The sequence below is a fragment of the Alligator mississippiensis genome, chromosome 4 (assembly GCF_030867095.1).
Source record: "Alligator mississippiensis isolate rAllMis1 chromosome 4, rAllMis1, whole genome shotgun sequence".
Classification (NCBI taxonomy): Eukaryota; Metazoa; Chordata; order Crocodylia; family Alligatoridae; genus Alligator; species Alligator mississippiensis.
In genome coordinates, this window is record NC_081827.1 from 212,209,528 (window position 1) to 212,229,529 (window position 20,002).

The 20,002-nt window shown below is 40.7% G+C and overlaps 1 protein-coding gene and 1 long non-coding RNA gene across 3 annotated transcripts in view; both read right to left on the reverse strand.

The window, feature by feature from the left end:
- Positions 1-9,736, reverse strand: part of METAP1D (methionyl aminopeptidase type 1D, mitochondrial) — a 55,744-nt gene extending 46,008 nt beyond the window's left edge. For both annotated transcript variants that reach the window (XM_019480586.2, XM_006265905.4), the window contains exon 1: positions 9,656-9,736. In XM_019480586.2, the coding sequence (XP_019336131.1) occupies positions 9,656-9,695 (40 nt within the window). In that variant the 5' untranslated portion in view covers positions 9,696-9,736. The remainder of the gene's footprint in view (positions 1-9,655) is intronic.
- An 813-nt stretch (positions 9,737-10,549) lies between these two features.
- LOC132250392 (uncharacterized) lies at positions 10,550-18,611 on the reverse strand. The gene is made up of 2 exons (XR_009462098.1): positions 16,852-18,611; positions 10,550-10,830 (listed from the first exon to the last, which is right to left on the reverse strand). It is a non-coding gene; the product is annotated as an uncharacterized LOC132250392 (long non-coding RNA).
- Positions 18,612-20,002: the final 1,391 nt, after the last annotated feature.

The window sequence follows — 20,002 nt, forward strand, 5'->3', positions numbered from 1 at the left end:
GTTGAGAACCACTGCTACAACTACACAGGTTCCCCACTATAGAGATTTCCAAGATAAAGAAGACCCAAGTTCAAAATGAAAAAAACTATATATCACAAAACCAAAAATAGCCCCAAACCAATTTTTCTACCACTGGAGGTCACCTTATAAATGCATCACAATATTTCTCAAGCTACCAGGAAAAAACTTAAACATGCCTCAGTAGAACTGTGCAATATAGGAAAAGATAAGGAAAGGCAACAATAGGTTAAGACTTGTGCAACAGGAAAAAAAAATGAATAAGTTTGGGTGCCCAGTCCACCATGACAGAAAAGCTGATTTAGGAATAAAAAAAAAACCTTCAAATTATCCTCCTTTTTCAAATTTAAAAACTGAAAAGAAAACCCAAAACAGTAAAGAAAAAAATCCATAGCATAACAAGACAATGGAGGCTTAAAATAAGAAAGAGGCAGTTGCTGAAGGTCAAATAGATATTAAGTGTCCCATAAAACGAACAGTTTTCTTTTAATGTTTTTAACTTGTGCATTGTAAACAATATGGGCCTCAACTTGGCTGCTGTTTGTGCCATCTTAAATCTTTATTTTTCTTATAAAAGCCTGACCAGCTTCCAGCTTTAGATAAAAAATAAATGCATGCTAAATCATGCTAAAAATAAATCACACAGGAAATGCAATTACATTTAATTAGATTGAATATTAACACTTACCCTGCAATCATAAAAACAATTTTAATGAAAGACCCACCAAGATAATGTTATGCAGTTAAAGTAATTTATTTGTGTATTTAAGTGGCGTACCATTCTAAATAGAATGAGGCAGACTAAAGAAATAAACATTTAACACCAAAAATTAATGTTACCACTATTATTTCCCACAGTAGTAGAATTTAGCTAATAATGTGATAAACATTAACACAATTATAATAGAACTATAAGAATTCTTTTGTTATTTTATGAAATAAATGATCACTTTATTAGTAAACAATTATCAAGAAATGTCAGAGTAACCTTTTCTTCTGAGTGCTTTGTTCATTATTTTTGTTTTCCTTGTATATTTAAAGAGTCTTTTTCACCAACAAACCACTCAGAAGTTTCCCTTGTGGCAATGTACACTAGCACAAGGGTACACAGTGATTCTGTGTAGGAATAACAGAGAAAATAATCAAAGAAAAAGCTGATGCTTGAACAGTTTTCTTTCAACTCCCCTTGGAAATACTGGTGCTATAGGTCTTGGATTCCTTAACCGAGAGGGATTATGTTCATCAGTTACAACAGTTCATCTGGACCTAAGTCCAGGTAGACTGCTTGTCTAAACTCGATTAAATATATGCGCCGCCAAGTAACAGTAGTGGTGATAGAACTTACCAGAAATACGTAACTGAAAACTAAAAAATGAAATTTAAACGCTACTTTATCCAAGCAGTTTCTTTCTACAGGATGCAGTAACTGTAAACTAGACTATACACTGCAACTTTGTAAACTTTCAGCAACTCTCTCACATAAGTATCATAACATTTAGGCTAAATGTGCAAGTTAGATACAAACACTATTTAAGGTAAGTGGAAATGCCTACAACAGCCACAACGACCAAGGAAAAGAGCCCAGTATACTGGCAGGGGAAAGGGAGATGAAAAAGCAAACAAGCAACTGAGCAGACTGCTCCCCCCTGCTTCATCAAAATATTTAACAACTGAATTTTAATGCTGGTGAAAGCTGCTGGGCTGACAGCAATAGCAACCGATGTGTTGTCTTTGTTCATACAAAGCTTAGGCAATAGTAGCATTGTGAGCAGCCCAACGCTAACACCTAAGCATACCTAAACTGCCAACAAGAGCAATACTTACCAATTCTCTCCACTGAGAATTTAGGTTCTAAACACTCTGAAAATAGATCCCTTGAATTTTTTCATACCACCCTAATAACAATTGTGAAAACTGCATGCATCTATGAAGCCTATATATAGTTTTAATCCAAAAATTCCTTTTGTTGCAGACCATGAGAAGAATCATTTCTGATTTTAAAATAGTATCTAGTCTGTTTTGATGACAAAATTATGACTTAATGCTGCTCACACTGGGACTTGTGGGCTTTAGTTTTAATTTGCTCAAGAATCAAGAGAATCAGTACCAGGACTTCAAATCAAACCCATCTAAATTTCAGCGGGTGACGGAAGAAGTCTGGTATATCTAAAAAACCTACATGGCTAGGTTTGACACCAAAGACAATCCCAAACTACGAAAAGTCTATTAACTGGCTCAGAAGTAGCCAAAAATTCTTGAAAATAAGCATAACATTTTAAGCACGCAGTACAGAGGAAGCAATACAACCTGATAACATAAAGATTCTATCCTGTAGAGCAAACTTCACTTCAGATCCAAACTGGAATGCTGGCCTTTTTTGCCCCTAATCCTGAATTCTTAGTTTTCTGCACTGATGCAAATGAATCAGTCTTCATAGCGTGCGAGAAGGACTTGGAATTTTATTGGAATGAAACAGCGTATTGTTTTTCCAGAACTAAACAACGTACATGACACACTATTTTAGAACTCTTCTGGTATGCATAATTTTTGCCTATGTCTGTTACAAGTAGCTTCTGGACTAATGAATGAAATTCAGTGTTAAGACCAGAGAGAAATGAATTTAACTAAATGTAGAAAGCGGGTCTGTAGTTTAAAGGGGCACAGTCCATTTACTTGAGGTCCAAAAGTTAGATTTAAAAAATAATAATAATAAAAAAGCTGTTTGTTCATTTAATCATAATACTGGAAATATAACCAACATGACTGTGGTAGGTTAAGGGAACAAAACTGAAAAAAGGCATGGTATGACCTAGTTCATTATTCAAGCTGAGTGAGAAGGAAACAGCAAAGACCAGCTCATACCTAACTTCTGGACTCAACTACTCTTGAACTTTAAGAAGGCTCCCTTACCAACACTGTCCTGCAGGGTGCTGCGGACAGACAAAGGAGAGGAAGACCTAGGACAAGCTGGACCACCACCATCAAAAAATGGATGGGATTAAAACTGATTGTATAAAGACTGCAAAAGACTGGGAGGAATGAAGGAAAGTTATTACTACATCAAAGGTGCTCCAACAGTCTGTGCAGCTTCAGGACTGGCTTGACTTAAGGACACTCCTCTTCTGATCTGTACTTTCCAACCAAGACCTATCTCTAGCAGAAAGTAAAACAACACTCTGTGAAGAATAAAACAGATTCTATTTTCAATCTTAGGCTAAAATATAAATACTAAGAGTAGAATTCCATTAGAAATTCCAATCCTTTCTAGCTTAGAAAGTCCTACGATAAATGGAGAAGAATTATTCAGTGATAAAGAATGAAGAAAGTGAAAGTTCAAAAACTGACAGTGAAATGGATGGTGAGTCCAACTGCTTAAGAGCTCTGCTTTTTTGCCACCCATTTATCTTCAAAGATTAGAAGGATGACCTTTTGGGTAAGGCATTGTTGTGGGATTCTGGATATCAGGTCCAATTTCTGCCAGTGCCAAAGACTTAACACATCTCTGTACTTCCATATCTCAATCTGTAAAATAGAAATAATACTTCATCCTCCCCTTGTTGTTTGTCAGGGCTATTTAGATTGCAAATTCTATGGGGCAGGGATCTTAGCCAAAAGGCTACATTAAAAAAGTATCAAGCACCAGGATTTTGGTTTGAGCATCTAAGTGCAACAGTGCCATATGCAGGTCCCATGTGCTCCTGTTAATGTTTCAGCACCCTCATCCTTGCTATGAATGTTACATGACACAATAAAAAAGCTCTAGCCAAAGCAAGAAAGACCAGACTCACATTCCAGGTGACTTAATGTAAAAAACAAATAGGAAAAGAGGAGCAGAAGATATAATCTAAAGTTGGAAGCAGATCTTGCAAGCAGGATGTGTTTCTGTTGACTTTGATATAAGCTGGAAGTGGAGGTGGGGAGGAAAAAGAAGGGGCCATTTGAAGGTCAGTTACTTTCCTGAACACGCTGTAGCTAGGGTCATGTTACTTAGCAAATTCCTCAATAAAAAGGAAGATGGAGGTAGAGGCATTTAATGGAGTGAATTAGAAAGTCTACAGTAACAAACAAACTGGGGAATCCATTTAAGCACAAGGAAGGCATTTACTTATAATGCTGCTAATCCCTCTAATTATTCAGAATAATGTTTAGATTCTATAAAGCATTATACATGACAATACAAAAAGGTGCTCTGCCATGGAAAAAGTTACTGGATTCTCATCTACTACACAGCAGATCTGGATGGAGTTACATGCAGATTTGAGAAGCTGGTAAAAAGAGAGGTCCCGAAGTGGTAGGATGAATCCTATTCCCTCTAAGCTGGCTGAAACTGGAAAGGTTGTAACTGACTCATACCCAGGAGACTAGGCTGATTGTTCTGGTTTGGGGTGGGTTTCTAGAAATCAAGCAAGTTTTGAAAGCAAGAGATGTGAAGAAAAGAGACATGTAGTAGGGACTTTATTTTTCTGTCTCCAAGCAATAAGCCTACACACCAGTTCATGCAAAGATGCTGCAGAGTCCAACATAATATACCAGAAGTATTTTTAAAGGTTTTTCATGTGACAGAACCATATCAAACGTCAAATGCATGTGCACACACACACACTAATCCATCCCCAACTGGATTTAATCAAATATTATTAACCCTCTGTGCAGTTTCAAATGATTGAGTTTTTCATTGAAGATCATCCTACCAGAAAACATTTTCTTTTTCCTTAGAAGTATGTAATTTTTTACTAAAATCACTTTAGGCTGGGACATAGGACAAGCAATAATCAGTCTAGGGCCAGGGACAAGAATATTAAATCTGATTCAAACTTCTCAGAGGGGCAAACATAGGAACTTCAAGAAATTATCAGCTTGTCCTCTAAGACATTCAGCACTTGCTCCAAACCAAATTCTGAGGTGCTCGTCTATGCATCAAAACACTATTTTTTTTCAACTTGCCAACAACATGAATTTCCTATTTGTTTTCTTTCTCCCAGAAAAAAAATGTTACTGATTAACTTGGGGTACTAAGGAAGCCTTGCTTGATCAAAAATAAATAAAGAATAATATAATAATACTAAATAAATACTAAAAAAATCAATAATCCGAAACAGGGGTGATGTGTAGGGGGTGCATGCGGGTGCACGTGCACCCCCTGAGCCTGGCAGTGCACCCCCTGCAAGAAGGTATTGTTGATGCTATCAATGGTGCCTGCGGGCGGTTGCTGCTCACCACCCCACTGCCAACACTGCCGGTGACGCTTGCGAGCGGTCCACAATCGCCCCTGGCGCCTGCGGGTGGTCACCGACCCCGGTTGGTGCTCACCACCCCCACCCCTCACCCCCAACAGCACTGCAGAAGCTCTGCGCTTACCGCTGTCAGGCTCCTGCCACTGTGCTCCTGCTGTCGCCAGCATAGCCATGCTCCCCCAGCCGCCAGGGGCATGTGCCGTTCATGATCTGAAAAACTCAAACCTTTCTAAAATGTCTTTTTTTTCTACAGATATTAAACAGGCACTTGGTTTACTACAGACATGTTTGTTATACAACTCTCAAGTCATGCAGGCAGGGCAATTCCAAAATAATTGGTGAGGTCAGGCTTCATCACTATTTTTTAGGAATGACAAATACTGCTCCAGTATTCTAGTTGAATACAGTATCCAAATGCATACTTAGCTACCAAATGCACAAGCAATAGCCAAAATATACAAGAAATTACACATTATACACAAGCCTGGTGGATGGTTACATAAACATATTCTGGACATATACACGCAGGTACAGATTTGCAATTATGTAATTTTGAAAGTATGTCCTATTATTTGCAGCATCAATATTCTAGAGTCTTGTTTCATTATCAGAAACAAAGAAACAATATAAGACACAGCAGAAGCACTTATCGTGGTCCATGGTAAAGGAACCATTTAAAAGTAGAATCTTCTTTTTTTATGTACTTCAATATGTCATGAGTAAGGAAGTCACACATGATTATGACCATTAGATTTTGGACTCTCACTTAATTTCCAAGTAAATATATTTCCAGCAACTACATAGTTCTGAAGACAGAAATATGCTCACAAAAGATGGAGGAACTTCTTCATTATAATGGTTTATATGTCTACAATCAGTAAATCAGTTTCCACAAGAGGACTGTTATGTCATAGACCCTTCTGGATTGTGTTTGCTTTATGTAGGTAGGTTTTTGTAATTCCTTGATTTTATTTTTTTATTAGCAATGGAATGTCACCGGTGCAATTATTTTTAACACTTGAAAACTGTCACAATGTGCAATTAGATCACCTAGAAGCCAATGTAACATCATATAATCCATATTAATGTGTAAATGCATACTGTGCAAGCTCAGCATGCCATTTTTATGTTTCAATGTTTTGGCTGTCTCTTAATTTTCCTTTTCAAAATGGTAAATACAATTAGGTCTCCTCTTCGCTGACTGCAAAACTTGCCTTAAATATGGTTCAAACATGGTTACAGCAAAATTGAGTTTAGCCTATTTGCAAGAATACTTTTGAATATAGTTCTTTTGAATACTTTTAACAGCACATTTAACACAGCTCTGCCCAAACTCCATTCATGCAGATTACTCATATTCTTAAGTGGTTCTGTTGCACTTGGTATTGAATCATATTTTGAAATGCAAGTCTGCAAACAGTAAAGTATGATCTGTTAGATTAAGTTCCCCATCACACTTTCTTTTAGAACACAAAACAGTTATTTTAGCAAAATAATCCACCTTCTTTTTACCTAATAAACATAGATTTTTCTAAAGTTAGCCAAAAACCCTTTAATACCCAACAGAGGGTATTTACCCAACTAGCAAATTTCCCACCCCCAAGGTTTTCAGATATGCTTATTTTCTCAGTCTCTAGAAATGATTCCATCATTGAGAACACTCTTCTTAATCATACATTAAAATGTTCAAAAAATATGAAATTATATCACTAAGACACACTGACAAAAAGGTAATTTATACTCAGTTTAGGTGGAATGGGTTTTCTTAGATCAACAGCAATCTAATTTCAATTCTTTCCATCTTTTAGTATTTTTAAATTAAATTACTGCACTGTCCAATTCAGGGAAAATTTGATTCAGCCTCATCAACCCTTTATGAACTCCTTTGTGATTTTGCTTTTTAAACTTCTGGAAATGCAGAACTGAGAAGGAAAGTGAATAAGATAGAAGCTCTCAAGGGCTGTATGATACCTTACCAACATAAAATTAATAACTTGGAATAGACATGGATACAGATATAAGTTTAGATCACAGAGGCCGCTGACAGATGTGGGGAAAAAAACAAACCAAAACCAGAGCTTTACCAAAGAGAAGCACGTCAGTTTGACCCAACTTGCCCAAAGTCTGTATAGATCATGTGCTTCAGTGGAGCTCTTTGGTTCTTTTATAGCAAATAGCTGATTCAATCAGCTATTAGATAAAAGCACCAAAAAGCCCAGCTGAAGCACGTGACCTATACAGACATTGGGTGAGCTGGGTCAAACTGACATGATACATCTTCTGGGCATGAGCTGTACTTGGTGTAGGGGCGCACCAAGCTGAAAGTAGAACACTGGGGTTTTTTCACATTTGTAAGCAGTCTAAAGAAAAAGAAAAACCCAGGGCAAAACAGCTCTAGAGGTCCGTCACACAAACGCAATTCTTGAAACAAGAGCTTGACACATTAGATCACTGATTCCCAATGAAAGTGTGCCATAGCACCCTGGGGTGCTATGAGATCTTTGTAAGGGTGCTGCAGGGTACCATGCAATTTTAGCACTGTTAGGTGTGCAAACACTTAAACATGATTCACAAGATGAACCCAGAGATTTCAGATATGATTTTATAGTGTTAAAAACATTTCTGAATGGTTGTGATCTTTCTGAGTTCTTTGCTACAGAAGAATCACTCTAGTATTTTTCCGTAGCCAAAAAAATGAGTGACAGCCAAGAGCTGGCATTTTTCATAGGGTGCTCTGAGTCTAGCAAAGGGTGCCTTCAGTCTAACAAAGGTTGGGAGCCATTGCTTTAGATAAGAAGCCTTGGAAAAAACTACCAGTTTTAGAAGCCTCTGAATTCTAAGGAAAGGTGGTCTGAGCTGCTACAGTAAAGCCCAGTTCATTTGAGACTCAGGACAGAAGGATTCTACATGGTATTGAACACCACAGATGGCACATCCAAGTAAAAGAGGGACTGGCAAGACAATGATTCAAAGGACATGTGACAAAGGGAGGATCTTGGCTGTTGGGACTTAGATTCTTCAGGTTTAGATTCTGAAGGAGAAACACTGAGAATCTTCCTGGGTATGAGTTCAACTGCACAATGGGGGATTTCTTTACTACCAAAACCCTTCACCACTTACCACAAAAACTCCTTTTGCCTACAAAGCTTGCTGCTAGCTATAAAGAAAAGGCTTTTATATTTTCAAACTTTAAACTTACTTCAAAGTTTCTGGACAAAATCAAAAAGAAAAGTCAACAGCAGAACAACAGGCATGAGACAAGAGACTGAACTTTTGTTATACAGTAACTGTATACATTAACATTATGCTGTCATTCAAAGTGGAGTTTAAGGATGCTTTTCACACTTATAATTAATGCTCTGTTGATGTAACAGATTATTTAACAGGCTTTCAAAAATGTAAGTACATTTTCATCACCAAGGCCAAAGGAAGATATTTTTTTTCTGCCTATAGATTTAGGGCTGTGCTGTGTGTGGCCCCTCTGCAAAGAGGTGAGCACTGTAATAAATTTTAAAAACAGCTTGCTGCTCAATTTGCAGAGGTTATGGAGGGGTACTTTGAGTCTAATGAGGGTCATTTTGAGTCTGAAACAGTTGAGAACCACACTGCTTTATCTACTCTGGAGCTTCACAAGTAAAAGGGCTAGGATGGTGCTAGCAATAGGGGACAGTGCAGACAAGGTTCCTGTGGCTGAGGCAGTTTTAACTATGTTTTAACCATAACCTCACTGGCTTTCTGTAGCTCGAGAGACTTGAGGATTGTGTCTACTGCCAACAATTAGAAAATTGCAACCCAGTGTAGACCCCTGCTCCCCTCAGCAGGGAGCTCTGCTGCAGTCTCCTCCGAGTTCAAGTTGCCTTCAAGCCACATCTCAAGCTGTGCGCGTGTGTGTGTGCTCGCTACAGATCTCTCCAAGCTGTCTGACAATTTTCTAATTGTTGGCAGTAGATACAATCCTCAAGTTTCTCGAGCTACAGAAATCCTGTGAGGAAATGTTGGTCTGTGACCACATGTTCATCTGCTTGGAAAAACCACGGTGTTGCTTAAAGTCTTTCCTCCACGGTCCATGATTTTGTGGCAGACATTACACTTCCTCCCGCGATGGGCAGACCACACAGCACTCTACCTTTCCAGCTAAACTCAGGTTGTTCCCGTGCGAGACGCAGCCTCAGGAGCAGAAAGGTTTGCTATCTGAGTTTGTCAGCGTCTTTCTCGGGGGTGGGGCGTTGCTGTGTCACCGCCCCTGCCACGCGCGGTGCAGTCCCCCTCGGGGGGGGCAGGAAAAGAAGTGGGTGTGAGGGCCGCTTCGGGGGCAGCGTGACTGTGACTGTGCCTCCCCCCGGCCCGGCCCGCTCCGTTCCGCTCCGCTCCGCTCCCTCAGCGCAGAGCCCGCGCGCACTCACCCCCGCGCCGCAGCGTGCGCGCAGCTCTGGGCGCCGCCATCTTGGACGGCTGGGCCCGGGTCACGTGGCCGCGGGCGGGCGGGGCGCGCCCAGCAACTGACAGAGGGAGGAGCCGGGGCGGGGCCCGGCGGGGGGCGGAGCTTCACGGCCGCGGCCCGCCCCGGGCCTCGCTCGCCCGCCCCCTCCGCAGGGAGCGCGGCACAAGGGCGGCAGGTGCGGCAGCCGTCGGGAGGCGCGGCGCGCACTCCCCGAGCGACATCAGTAGGCCAAAAGGAGCAAACGCACGCACCGGGGCACACGTGTGTGCACAAGCGCGCCCCCGTGCACACGCCCGCGTGCACGCACATGCGAGCACACACGCACGCGCGCAGCTTGCGATGTGGCTTGAAGGCAACTTGAACTCGGAGGGGACTGCGGCAGAGCTCCCTGCTGAGGGGAGCAGGGGTCTACACCGGGTTGCCAACCCGCCAGCATTGCCCTGGCGTCTCCGGGAATGAGATATCAGCCTCCCAGAGACTGCCGGGGTCACCCGCGAGAGAAATGATAGGGCATTCTGTCAAATAAATGTTACATCCAATGTATACAGTAGTCCCGTGGGTTTTCTAATGCAGTAGTAACCTGCACTTGCCTTCCTGGCCTATAGTCTACTCCGTACAGCAGATCAGTCATTAATGTCATTTCGTCATGTGAGGAAACCTCCGGGAATAGATGCAAATGGAGTTGGCAGCCCTCTAGCTACACGTTCAAGGCTGAGGTTATGAGGATGTAACCTTTTCATTTCCTCCGAGTGCAGATAAACGTTTTGTGAAGCTCATGAACCAGAAGTAGACTCCAGGTTTCTGCAGGATCCCAGGGCTCGTGGTAGAGGTGATATCTTTTATTAGACCAACTAGATTTTTGCAGGAAAAAAATCTTTAATTGCAAGTTTTAGGGCACAAGCACCCTTCATCAGGCATCAGAGAAAAGATGGTAAAAGTTATCCTGAGTACAAATGAAAGTTCATACTTAATAGGATTTCACAGAGGAGTCAAGAGATGGAAAATTCCTTTGGGCAGGCAGCTCTTAGCTGGTAAGGTGTCTGTCAGCTCTCTTGTGAGGCTCTGTTATGGTGCAAATTCCCTTGAACAGAGGCAGAAGCAGTATCTCAGGTTTCAGGTGGTCAAGGTTGCTTCCTCCTTGTGAAATTACAAAGATTTCATTTAAAAAAAATCACTAAAATTCGATATTTTCCATGTGTCAGGCATCCACATACCTAGATACCTGATAGCCGGATCCCTGCTCATTCAGGGAACAGCCTGGGGGAAATTATAGGAGCTTTACCCTGTCCTGTGAAGAGCAGGCTGCTGCTTGAGCCATGGGGGGAAGAGGAGACTAAAGCTGAGCTACCACCCTGCAAATGCTGTTGTCCAGGAAGTGTTAGCCCATGTGCATCGGATCATGTGGCAGGTGGTTTGCCCATCACCTATAGCTCAATAACATTATCTTGTGTTGCTTCCAGATACAAACTGTAAGTCAATCTACTTCTTGTAGCCAGTTTCACTAAGTAGATAAACCAGCTGACAGATCCATGCCTGGACTTCAAGGCTGAAATCAGTATTCCACCTTTTAGATGAAATTGGCTAAATCCCAATTAGAGAGAAACGGAGCTAAAACGGAATAAAAGGCACTTTGAGGTTTGGTTGCCTAGTGACAAGGAATTCCTCTGCAAGACTCCTAGGTAAGAGGTGAGTAAACCTGTCACTCACTAAGGCTTACTCATGCTGCATGGTCAGAACATGAATAATACTGGTTGTGTAAAGATGCAACCAGTATTGTTAATGTTCTGACCATGCAGCATGATCTCTAGTTCACTGGACTGAACCTCACCATGCTTGCTTTCACCTGAGTCTTTTACTTGGTAAGACATAGGGAAAGCTGAAATCTGACTTTTAGTTCTGTTCAAAAAGTGTAGTGCTTCACGCAGCTTGCACATTGATGGCTTCTGAGCCCAGAGTACCTCACACACCTGTGGACGGGGGTTGAGGGTCAGGGTGGTTATCCAACATTTCCTAGTCAGTGACAGAGGAGGAAGCTGTCAGGGGAATCAGCATGAAGATTTAACTTCAGTTACTAGGAAATCAATTATACAGCTTGATCTGCATACTGTAACTGACCCAGACGCAGCCGTCAGGGCAAGGAAATCCCAAGGATTTTAAATGATGCCAGAACTACTCTTATACTATCCTGGCAATTTACTTGCCCACAATAGGCAGGTTATTGTATGAACAGCTGCAGTTATATACTGTATTACGGCTAACACTGGGTTGTTTCTTTTTGTGTGCCAGAAGCCCAAATATAGATCAGAGGATTGGTATAGCCTGCTTCTTCTCTGTGATACTAAGGAGCAAAAGAGCAAATCTTTTGCAAATGTTGCAACTCTGGATCAGTTTCAAAGACAGCCTGATTAGGAACTCATTAGTCATAGTCTCTAATGTACGTTTAGATATGAATTATTTCCTCTCTCAGTAACTTAGCACATGTAAACTTTCAGAGTTAGATTGAGAACTTTGATACTGATACAGGACAAATCTATCTATATTCAGAAAGAAAAGACCAATTAACTCTAAGCATAGTACATGTGAAGGACTGATCTCACTCTGTCTAGGTACTTCTAGTGAAAACAAATAAATAAGATCTTACTGGGTTTTGTATCTTTAGATGTAGCTGTATTCTTATATCCCTCAACAACTTCTGAAGCATAGAGGAGTGTATTCTCTTGGTGCATGTACACTTTTGCATAAAAATAAATTAATATGTACATGATAAAGAGAGAATGCATGTATTATGGGCCAGTTTAGGTCTTTGAATGATTCCCCTCCCTCCCCCACCCTTAATGGCACTTAATGTCCTGAGATTTTAACCTTAATGCTTCATCATTTTCAGATTCATATTTTCTGCATAAACTACAAAGTATTAGTAAGAAATATGGTTCCTAAGTCAGTGATACATAACATATAAAACAGATAAAGATTAGATTCAGTTGTTACCTAACATCTCTGACAAAATGGCTTATCCACAATTCTTTTACTTTCCTAACAAATAACACGTTTCTGTCTTTCTATGAGAACAAGAAAAAGATCTCAAAAGCATGCTGTATTTGAAAAATAAAGCAGAGCGTGGGAAAGGAGATGAGTATTTAAAAAATATCTGACATCAAAGATGGAACACTTCCTCTGGTATAATGATAATGCATTTAGAAACAAGAAGGCAGATGCTGAGCCTCCCCCTACCTTATTGGACTAGATTTCATTGATGCTTATTCTAATATACTTTAACTGTGCAGACCAGCTCAACTAGAGCACATTCTTCTTATATGAGGCTTGTTAACAGCATTACACTTTCTAAAAGAAGAAATTTTGCAGCTGCAGTGGGAACAGAGAGCTTGCAGAGCTTTTCTCCAAAGCTTTCACAATGAACAAGACAATAATGAGGTACATGTATGGTCAGAACCCAAGACTATTGTATTCAATCACCTGTCATAAGAACTAATTAGAATTGTTTTTTGGATCTTTCCACTGAAGTAAGACATTCCAGTGAATGGAGAAATTTCCCTTCTACTTTCAGAACTGCTTCTCTGTACTGGAGATCTAAATGTGTTTAATTTGGGACCTTAGAAATTGTCATAGCAAATAAAATAGACAATCTAGCTCATACTGTCTATTACAGTGATGGGACTAGAGAGCAATCTCAGATCCTCATTTTCCAAAATGTTATTGGCCAATACTACACACTTCATAGGAGGTTACAAAGACTCCACAAATGTATTGAAAAAGACTATTAATGAAAGTAAAAATGGTTATTTATCCCGGTGTTTCATTTTATTACTATTCAAACTATCATTTTAATTAGTATCTGAGTATTAATCATCATAATTTTAATTATTATTATTCTCTTTATTATTTATCCTGGATTCATACTTTATTCTTCCCACTGGATTGTGTAGCTGGGGGATAGAGCAGCATGTCCACTATCCCATGGATATGCATCTTATCAGTAGAATGAGATTCATTTTGTAGCCACTGTGTTCCAGGAATTATGGAAGAGGCAATCTTAGCAGTATCATTTTACAAAAGTCACCTTTATTTTCACTCATGGAACTAGATTCGTGGCTGTGAAATCCCAGTAAAAGCCAGTTGTGTTGTCCTAGAAGCCTGTGCAAGCTAAACCCCTGAATCACTGGAATTCAGGGACTTTATTCCCTGAAATGGACTTCTTTCTGACCACTAGTCTAGGATTAGTGCTTGGGAAAGCTCACAGTCCTTACTGATCATTGTCACAATGCTTCTAGCCAATGTAGAATGAGAAATCAGTTTTTCTGTTTGACTGTTACCTTTTTTTTTTTGCTTCACTTGAGGCTCAATATGATATTAAGCAATCAATTTCTTGTGACAGTTACAAGCTTCCATGTGATAATTTTTCAAATATATATTTCCAGCTCTAAGCACCTTGATGCAGTGCTAGAACTGATATAGGGAGGAAAGATGGTATGGTAAAATATACAACACAGGACTTAAATAACACTGCTTCTACTGTGTGCATTTCTACAATAAGATAAAGAGCAGCAAAGTCTCACTGAAGGACAAAAAATAATATAATATTGCATATATAAACCGAAAAGATTCCTTAGTCATAGTAGACTTTCGTCCTGCTGACTAAGACACAGAGAAAGAGAGAGAGGGAGAGAGAGACTAGATCAGTCTTGAATTGCCTGGATTAAAATTTATGCAGCAGTTTTGTATATTTCTGCATAGGAAGTACTTTCTGTTGTGTCAGGTATAGAGGCCCACTATATAGGCCTATATTTATATCACTACCATAATTTAAGCTTTTGTTCCTTTTCCCTCCCCTACCCCAAACAACAGGCAGATTTCTTTTTGTGTTACTTTGTTGCATTTCTTCTCAGGTTTCATGCATTATCTACAGGGAATCTCAGCTGAGAAGATATTGGGATAGGTACTATATAACAAAGTGTGTGTCAGGAAACAGTCTGTCTTGTTGGTTTCCTTGTGCAAGCATTCTGTGGTGCTTCAAAAGCATTGCTTTTCCAGATAATAATACAGAAGATCTATTACTGATCTAAAAAGGAATATATTACGTTTTTACTGGCTTCTTTCTGGAATAGTAAGCACTGTACTATTTCTGTTGTCCTGCCACCTCTGTATGCCCAGGTTCCATCCGAATACTTGCTCCATTGCAGACCACAGAGATTTAGGAAGGAGGGGTGGAAAGAAAGGCAAGCTGTCCACTTGTAAGGTGGCATAGCCATACAGAAGTCACTGAAGAAATTTAGCTTCTGAGGACCAGATAGAATATCAGACATTAAAAAGCAAGACAGCCTTACCCAAGAAGCTTGGTGTGGGCACCAAGATCATGAAGTACTGGACTTTGAGTGAAGGCTAGGGTTCTTGGCCCAAGTATGTGCAAGAGAGAGCACCCTAAGGTGGCTAATACTGAAGTTGACAGAAATCAGAGGGAGAGCTGAGAACACTGAGGTATTAGAGAGCTTTGGTATGGCAAGGTCCCCTCAGTCTTGCTGGTTGGAGGGTGGGAGGACCATAGGGAGGAAAGGAGATGGGGGGAGAAGGAAAAAGGAGAGAGCAGTTGCATTAAGATTAAAGGTTCATCTAATATCTGTAGTTTACTTGTACTGCCTGTTAGGAGATACACAGCTGGTGATAGAGCAGATGGAACATTTCTTAATTTTCATTGGTTGTTTTTCCTTTGCTACCATTTTTCTAAGACTTTGGGCATTTAGGCAGGAAGTCAAAGGAAACGTCTTTGCTGGGAGGATTTTGCAGTCCCATTTACAGACATTTTTGTCAGAGTGTTTCTGTTAATTTAAAAAATGACACAGTTTGCACAGAAAAAATGTATCCTCAAGGGTCTGTGATAATCAGTAGCATAGGAAATCCAGCTACTACTTGTGGAAGGCAAAGAAGTTCTCACAGATCTTTCCAAGAGGCTTCAGGTCAGATCTGCCTCCTAGCCTGGTGATAAGGGAACTTATAGTTGAATTAAATTATCTTCATGATTTGGTGAGGTATCCTTTCTTTTTCTCCCTTGAACTGTGTTGTCTTTAAGAGATGTTTATTTCCTGCTTCATTTTAGGTGCTTATGATGTCCTCCACTATTGCATGGGAAACACAGAACTCTTAAACTTAGCATTGGTCAGTAAGTGGGAGAATTGGATTTTAAAATAATTCCTGAATTAAACAATTCAGAAACAATATTCTGAAATTATTTCTGTGTATAACTCTGGTGGTAGTGGATTAACAATAATGGAATGCAACAGAATTGGACTTGATCATTGGAATGCATGAACCAAAAAATTCCATCTCACTCTTCCATGTCTAGCGTTCTTTATTGCTCACATTTACAAAATAATAGGACTCTGTAGTAACTAGGGTGCAGCAATAAAGATCATCTTGGCTGATACTGACAGCTGATTATTAACCAACCATATTGGCTGATGCCAATCCAATAACCAATATTTAGTAATAACGTAAGACATTTTAAATTACTGACATAAATCTTTCTTTTTGGTGCGCTCCAGCAGCCTCCTGGATCACATGCATCAGTGTACCAGCACTTAAAAATGGCAGTGGGGGCGCTTGAACTAAAATTAATCAAATGAGCTTTAGTTCAAGCACTGCCGCCATCATTTTTAAACACGGGAATGTTTCTGAGTGGAGTAGAGCCGAGCAGGGTGAGGGCAGATGCAGACTGCCCACTGTGGGCTCAGGGCTCTCCACTCTGCTGCCTTTGCCCAAGAAGCCCCATGTTGACTGTGCACCCCCTGCCTGCCCCTACTGCTGCCGGGTGGGGGCAGGGGGCGCGTAAGCTGCACGGGGCTTCCGGGGTAAAGGCAACACAGTGGAGAGCCCTGAGCCCTCAGTGAGCAGCCTACATCTGCCCCATACAGAAATCTGGGGGGGAAGGAAGGGCACATGACCTCCACATGCCTCCCCTTGAGGGCCCCCAGATGAGCCACCTGTGGCTCCATCCCACTCCCCATCCCAGCCCCAGGTCCCATGCACTGCCCTGCTTGGGCAGTGCCCCCAATCCCAGCCCCACTCCCTCCCTCACTGTGGGGGCCTTGATCTGCACCCCACCCCACTCCTTTCCTCCCCTATACCCCTTCCCCTCCATAGACTTACCTGCAGGGAGCTGCTCTCTATGCTGCCCAGCTGTACTCCTGGCTAGGTGTTCTGGGTGGCAGCCCATAGCATCTTGCTTCCAGCAGCCCCAAGCAGGACCCCTTGCCGGCTAGAATGCTGCCTGCCTGCAAGGGGAAACCTGTCATTTCCCTGAGGGAACCCAGGCACCCAGGGCCCCCAGCCCCATGGGGGGGAGGGAACCAAGGTGTCCAGGGCCCTGGCCGGAAGACATAATCAGTTGGTAAGCAATATCAGCTACAATGGCCAAAAAAAAAAAAAGCTGATAGCCGCTAATGTAAACTTCCCTTGTATCAGTGCTGATCCAATAGGCAACTGATATATTGGTGCACTTCTAGTAGTAACCAAGCAAACAGATTTACTTTTGAATTTATTCAAAGATTAGGTAATGTTGAATAAAAAGGTATTTTTAGACAGCTTCTTCTCAGGGTAGAACCATACCTAAAGTTAATTTATTGGAATAATAGCTTCACTATTTGAAGAATGGAATTAAGCAACATTTTATTTTCAGTTATTTGAGTCTCTTTTCATTTTCTCCTTAGTTTAGATTCACTTACTGGTAGTACTTGGCTTACTTCCTATGCAAGTATCAGGTATTTTGTTAGTGGTGAAAGACAACACAACAGAGAGCAAAAACTAGTACCTAAAGGCATCTATTAAGTGCATATGAATTCCTTAACTTCCCAACCAATATTGTACAAGCTAACAATTCTATTATGACATTTCAAAAGCAACAAACTTTCTTCTAAATCCTATATCAAGATGAGGTACAAAGTTTCACTTGGGGCCAAATTCAGTTCCACCTTGCTCATGTCCCTAAAAAATGTATTCATACACGTACTTTTCTAACTTACTTCCATCTAACCATTGTTTGAACTATAAAAAAAATGCAGGAAGGAGGACCTACCCACCTGGTTTCTTTATGAGTTTTCAGGGACTCAAACAAGGTGGAATAGAATCAGGCTCAAGCAATGTAGTCCACTTAATTGTGTAAATGGAATAGAATCTATTTCTTTGTCTTCATTTAAAATGACTGTAGTCAAAATGGATGAAAAATTAGAGTTGAATTAACCAAAAACCCAACTTGTTACTGAGAGGCCAGGAGCCCTTTCCAACCTTATGTTTTTGTATTATGAAAAATTTTCATTAATAGTTAGTGATTTGGTAGAACCACAGCATCATCTTGATGGATAAATGTATTACATTTGTTTGAATTTAAATATGTGTATTGTAGCACCATCAGTAATTTAATTTAACTTTGGTTAAGAATGGGAAAGGACAAGTATCAAAACTAATATCACCCAGTTTAAAATACTTTTGCTAAGAACAAATGGCAATTTTTTCCTTTTCTCTCTTGGTCCTTCAAAAGAACCAATGCATAAAACATGAAAAGGGATTATTGAATGTCTGTGCTATTAGGGTACCAGTTTGCAGCTCCACAGAATGCGACTCCTATGACCACTTCATTGCAAATCTATGAAAATGATTATCACAGCAAGTCCATCGAGCCTCGTGATATTAGTACTAACTATTAGGGTTGTGTGAAGCTTCAGTCCCTGATTCAATTCAGTGGCTGAATCTCCGAATCCATCAGTGGCTGAATCTCCGAATCCAAGGACCCTTTAATCTCTCCGAATCGAATTGGAACCTTTTGAATCAATTTGGAAAGATTTGGAGATTCAGACAGACACAGCTTTAAGTGTTTTTTCTACATACCTCTAGGTAGCAGGCAGCTTGTGAATGCTGTGATGCTGGGGCACATGATGCATCCCACAGGATTGCCGGGGGGCCCCCAGTGCACTTGGCAGCAGACCTGGAAGTGGAACAGAAGCACTTCTGATCCACTTCCAGGTTTGCCAGAAAGTGCACATGCCCCCCTACTCATGCCCCCCGGCTTGGCAACTGGTGCCTTCTGGGTCTGAGGGGGGCACCCAGGGCCCTGCAGCTGATTGCTGAGCTGGGGGGCGCAGGGGGGCGCCCTCCAGTGTGCTCCCCAGCAGACTTCTGGTCCACTCCAGGTTCACTCGTGTGGGATGCTCCATCTGCCACAGCATTGCAGCATTCACGAGCTGCACCTGGTACCTTGAATCAGCATCAAATCTTCAGATTTGGCTGAATTGAATCAGGGATAGTGATCCGAATCAATGAATCAGATCACTGTCCCCAATTCGGGCTGATTCCGAATCCAAATGGAATAGGCCCTGTTCCACATGCCCCTACTAACTATATCATCTACGTCACTCTGAGAAGGAACATTCATTTAAATAAGAAATGCATACATAAAAGCCTACCACTACAGGGAAAGGGAAGAAAAGAGTTGCAGAGAAAGATGATTCATGCTATCAGACCTAAATTTATTTAAGTAACATGAGCTGTGTACATTATAGCAGTGCAGTTGATTTGTAAATGAAGTACACAGTCCCACAACCTTAATGTGTTTAAGTAACTGCTGGAGCTAGAAGTCACAAAACAGTATTGAGAGTGGTCTAATAGTATCGACTAAATTAGTGTTTTATCAACTTCAGTGAGAATAATTTTGTTCTGGCAAACTGAAGAGTGAAGCTGTCAAAGGCAAATTGGTAATTGCTTAAACTGAGGTATAGGAGTTGGTTTTAGGACTTCATGTAATTATACTCACAAAGAGTTTGGAGTGCTTAATAACCTGACAACAGTGAAATGAGGAGTGATGGCCTCACATGACAACCACACCAGAACAAATCAATAGTTGATGATTTATGGTTTTGGAATTTTTTTGAAGATTGTGTGTTACTAGATCAGTATTGTCAATCTCAAGAAATGAGTCATGAACATACACCTCACAATCACAAACATTTAAAAAAAAATCATATGGTTTTTGGGGTTGTCTTTTTAACCCCCACAATCCATCCTCAATATGTGGCAAATTTAACTAGTGCTTCCACTATGTGACACAGGCCTATTTGGTAGGAACTAAGATGGACTCAGTAAGTGGTAGCTCTTGAGTCTACTCTCACAAAATTATCAAGAGAGGTGATTTTTACCCTTTGGCACTCCATCTCTTACCCCAACTGCTTATCTTGGCTTAGATATTAACTCTTCCCTTCCAACCTAATTAATCTTGCTCCCTGTGTTATTTCTGCTATCACCAGCCTCT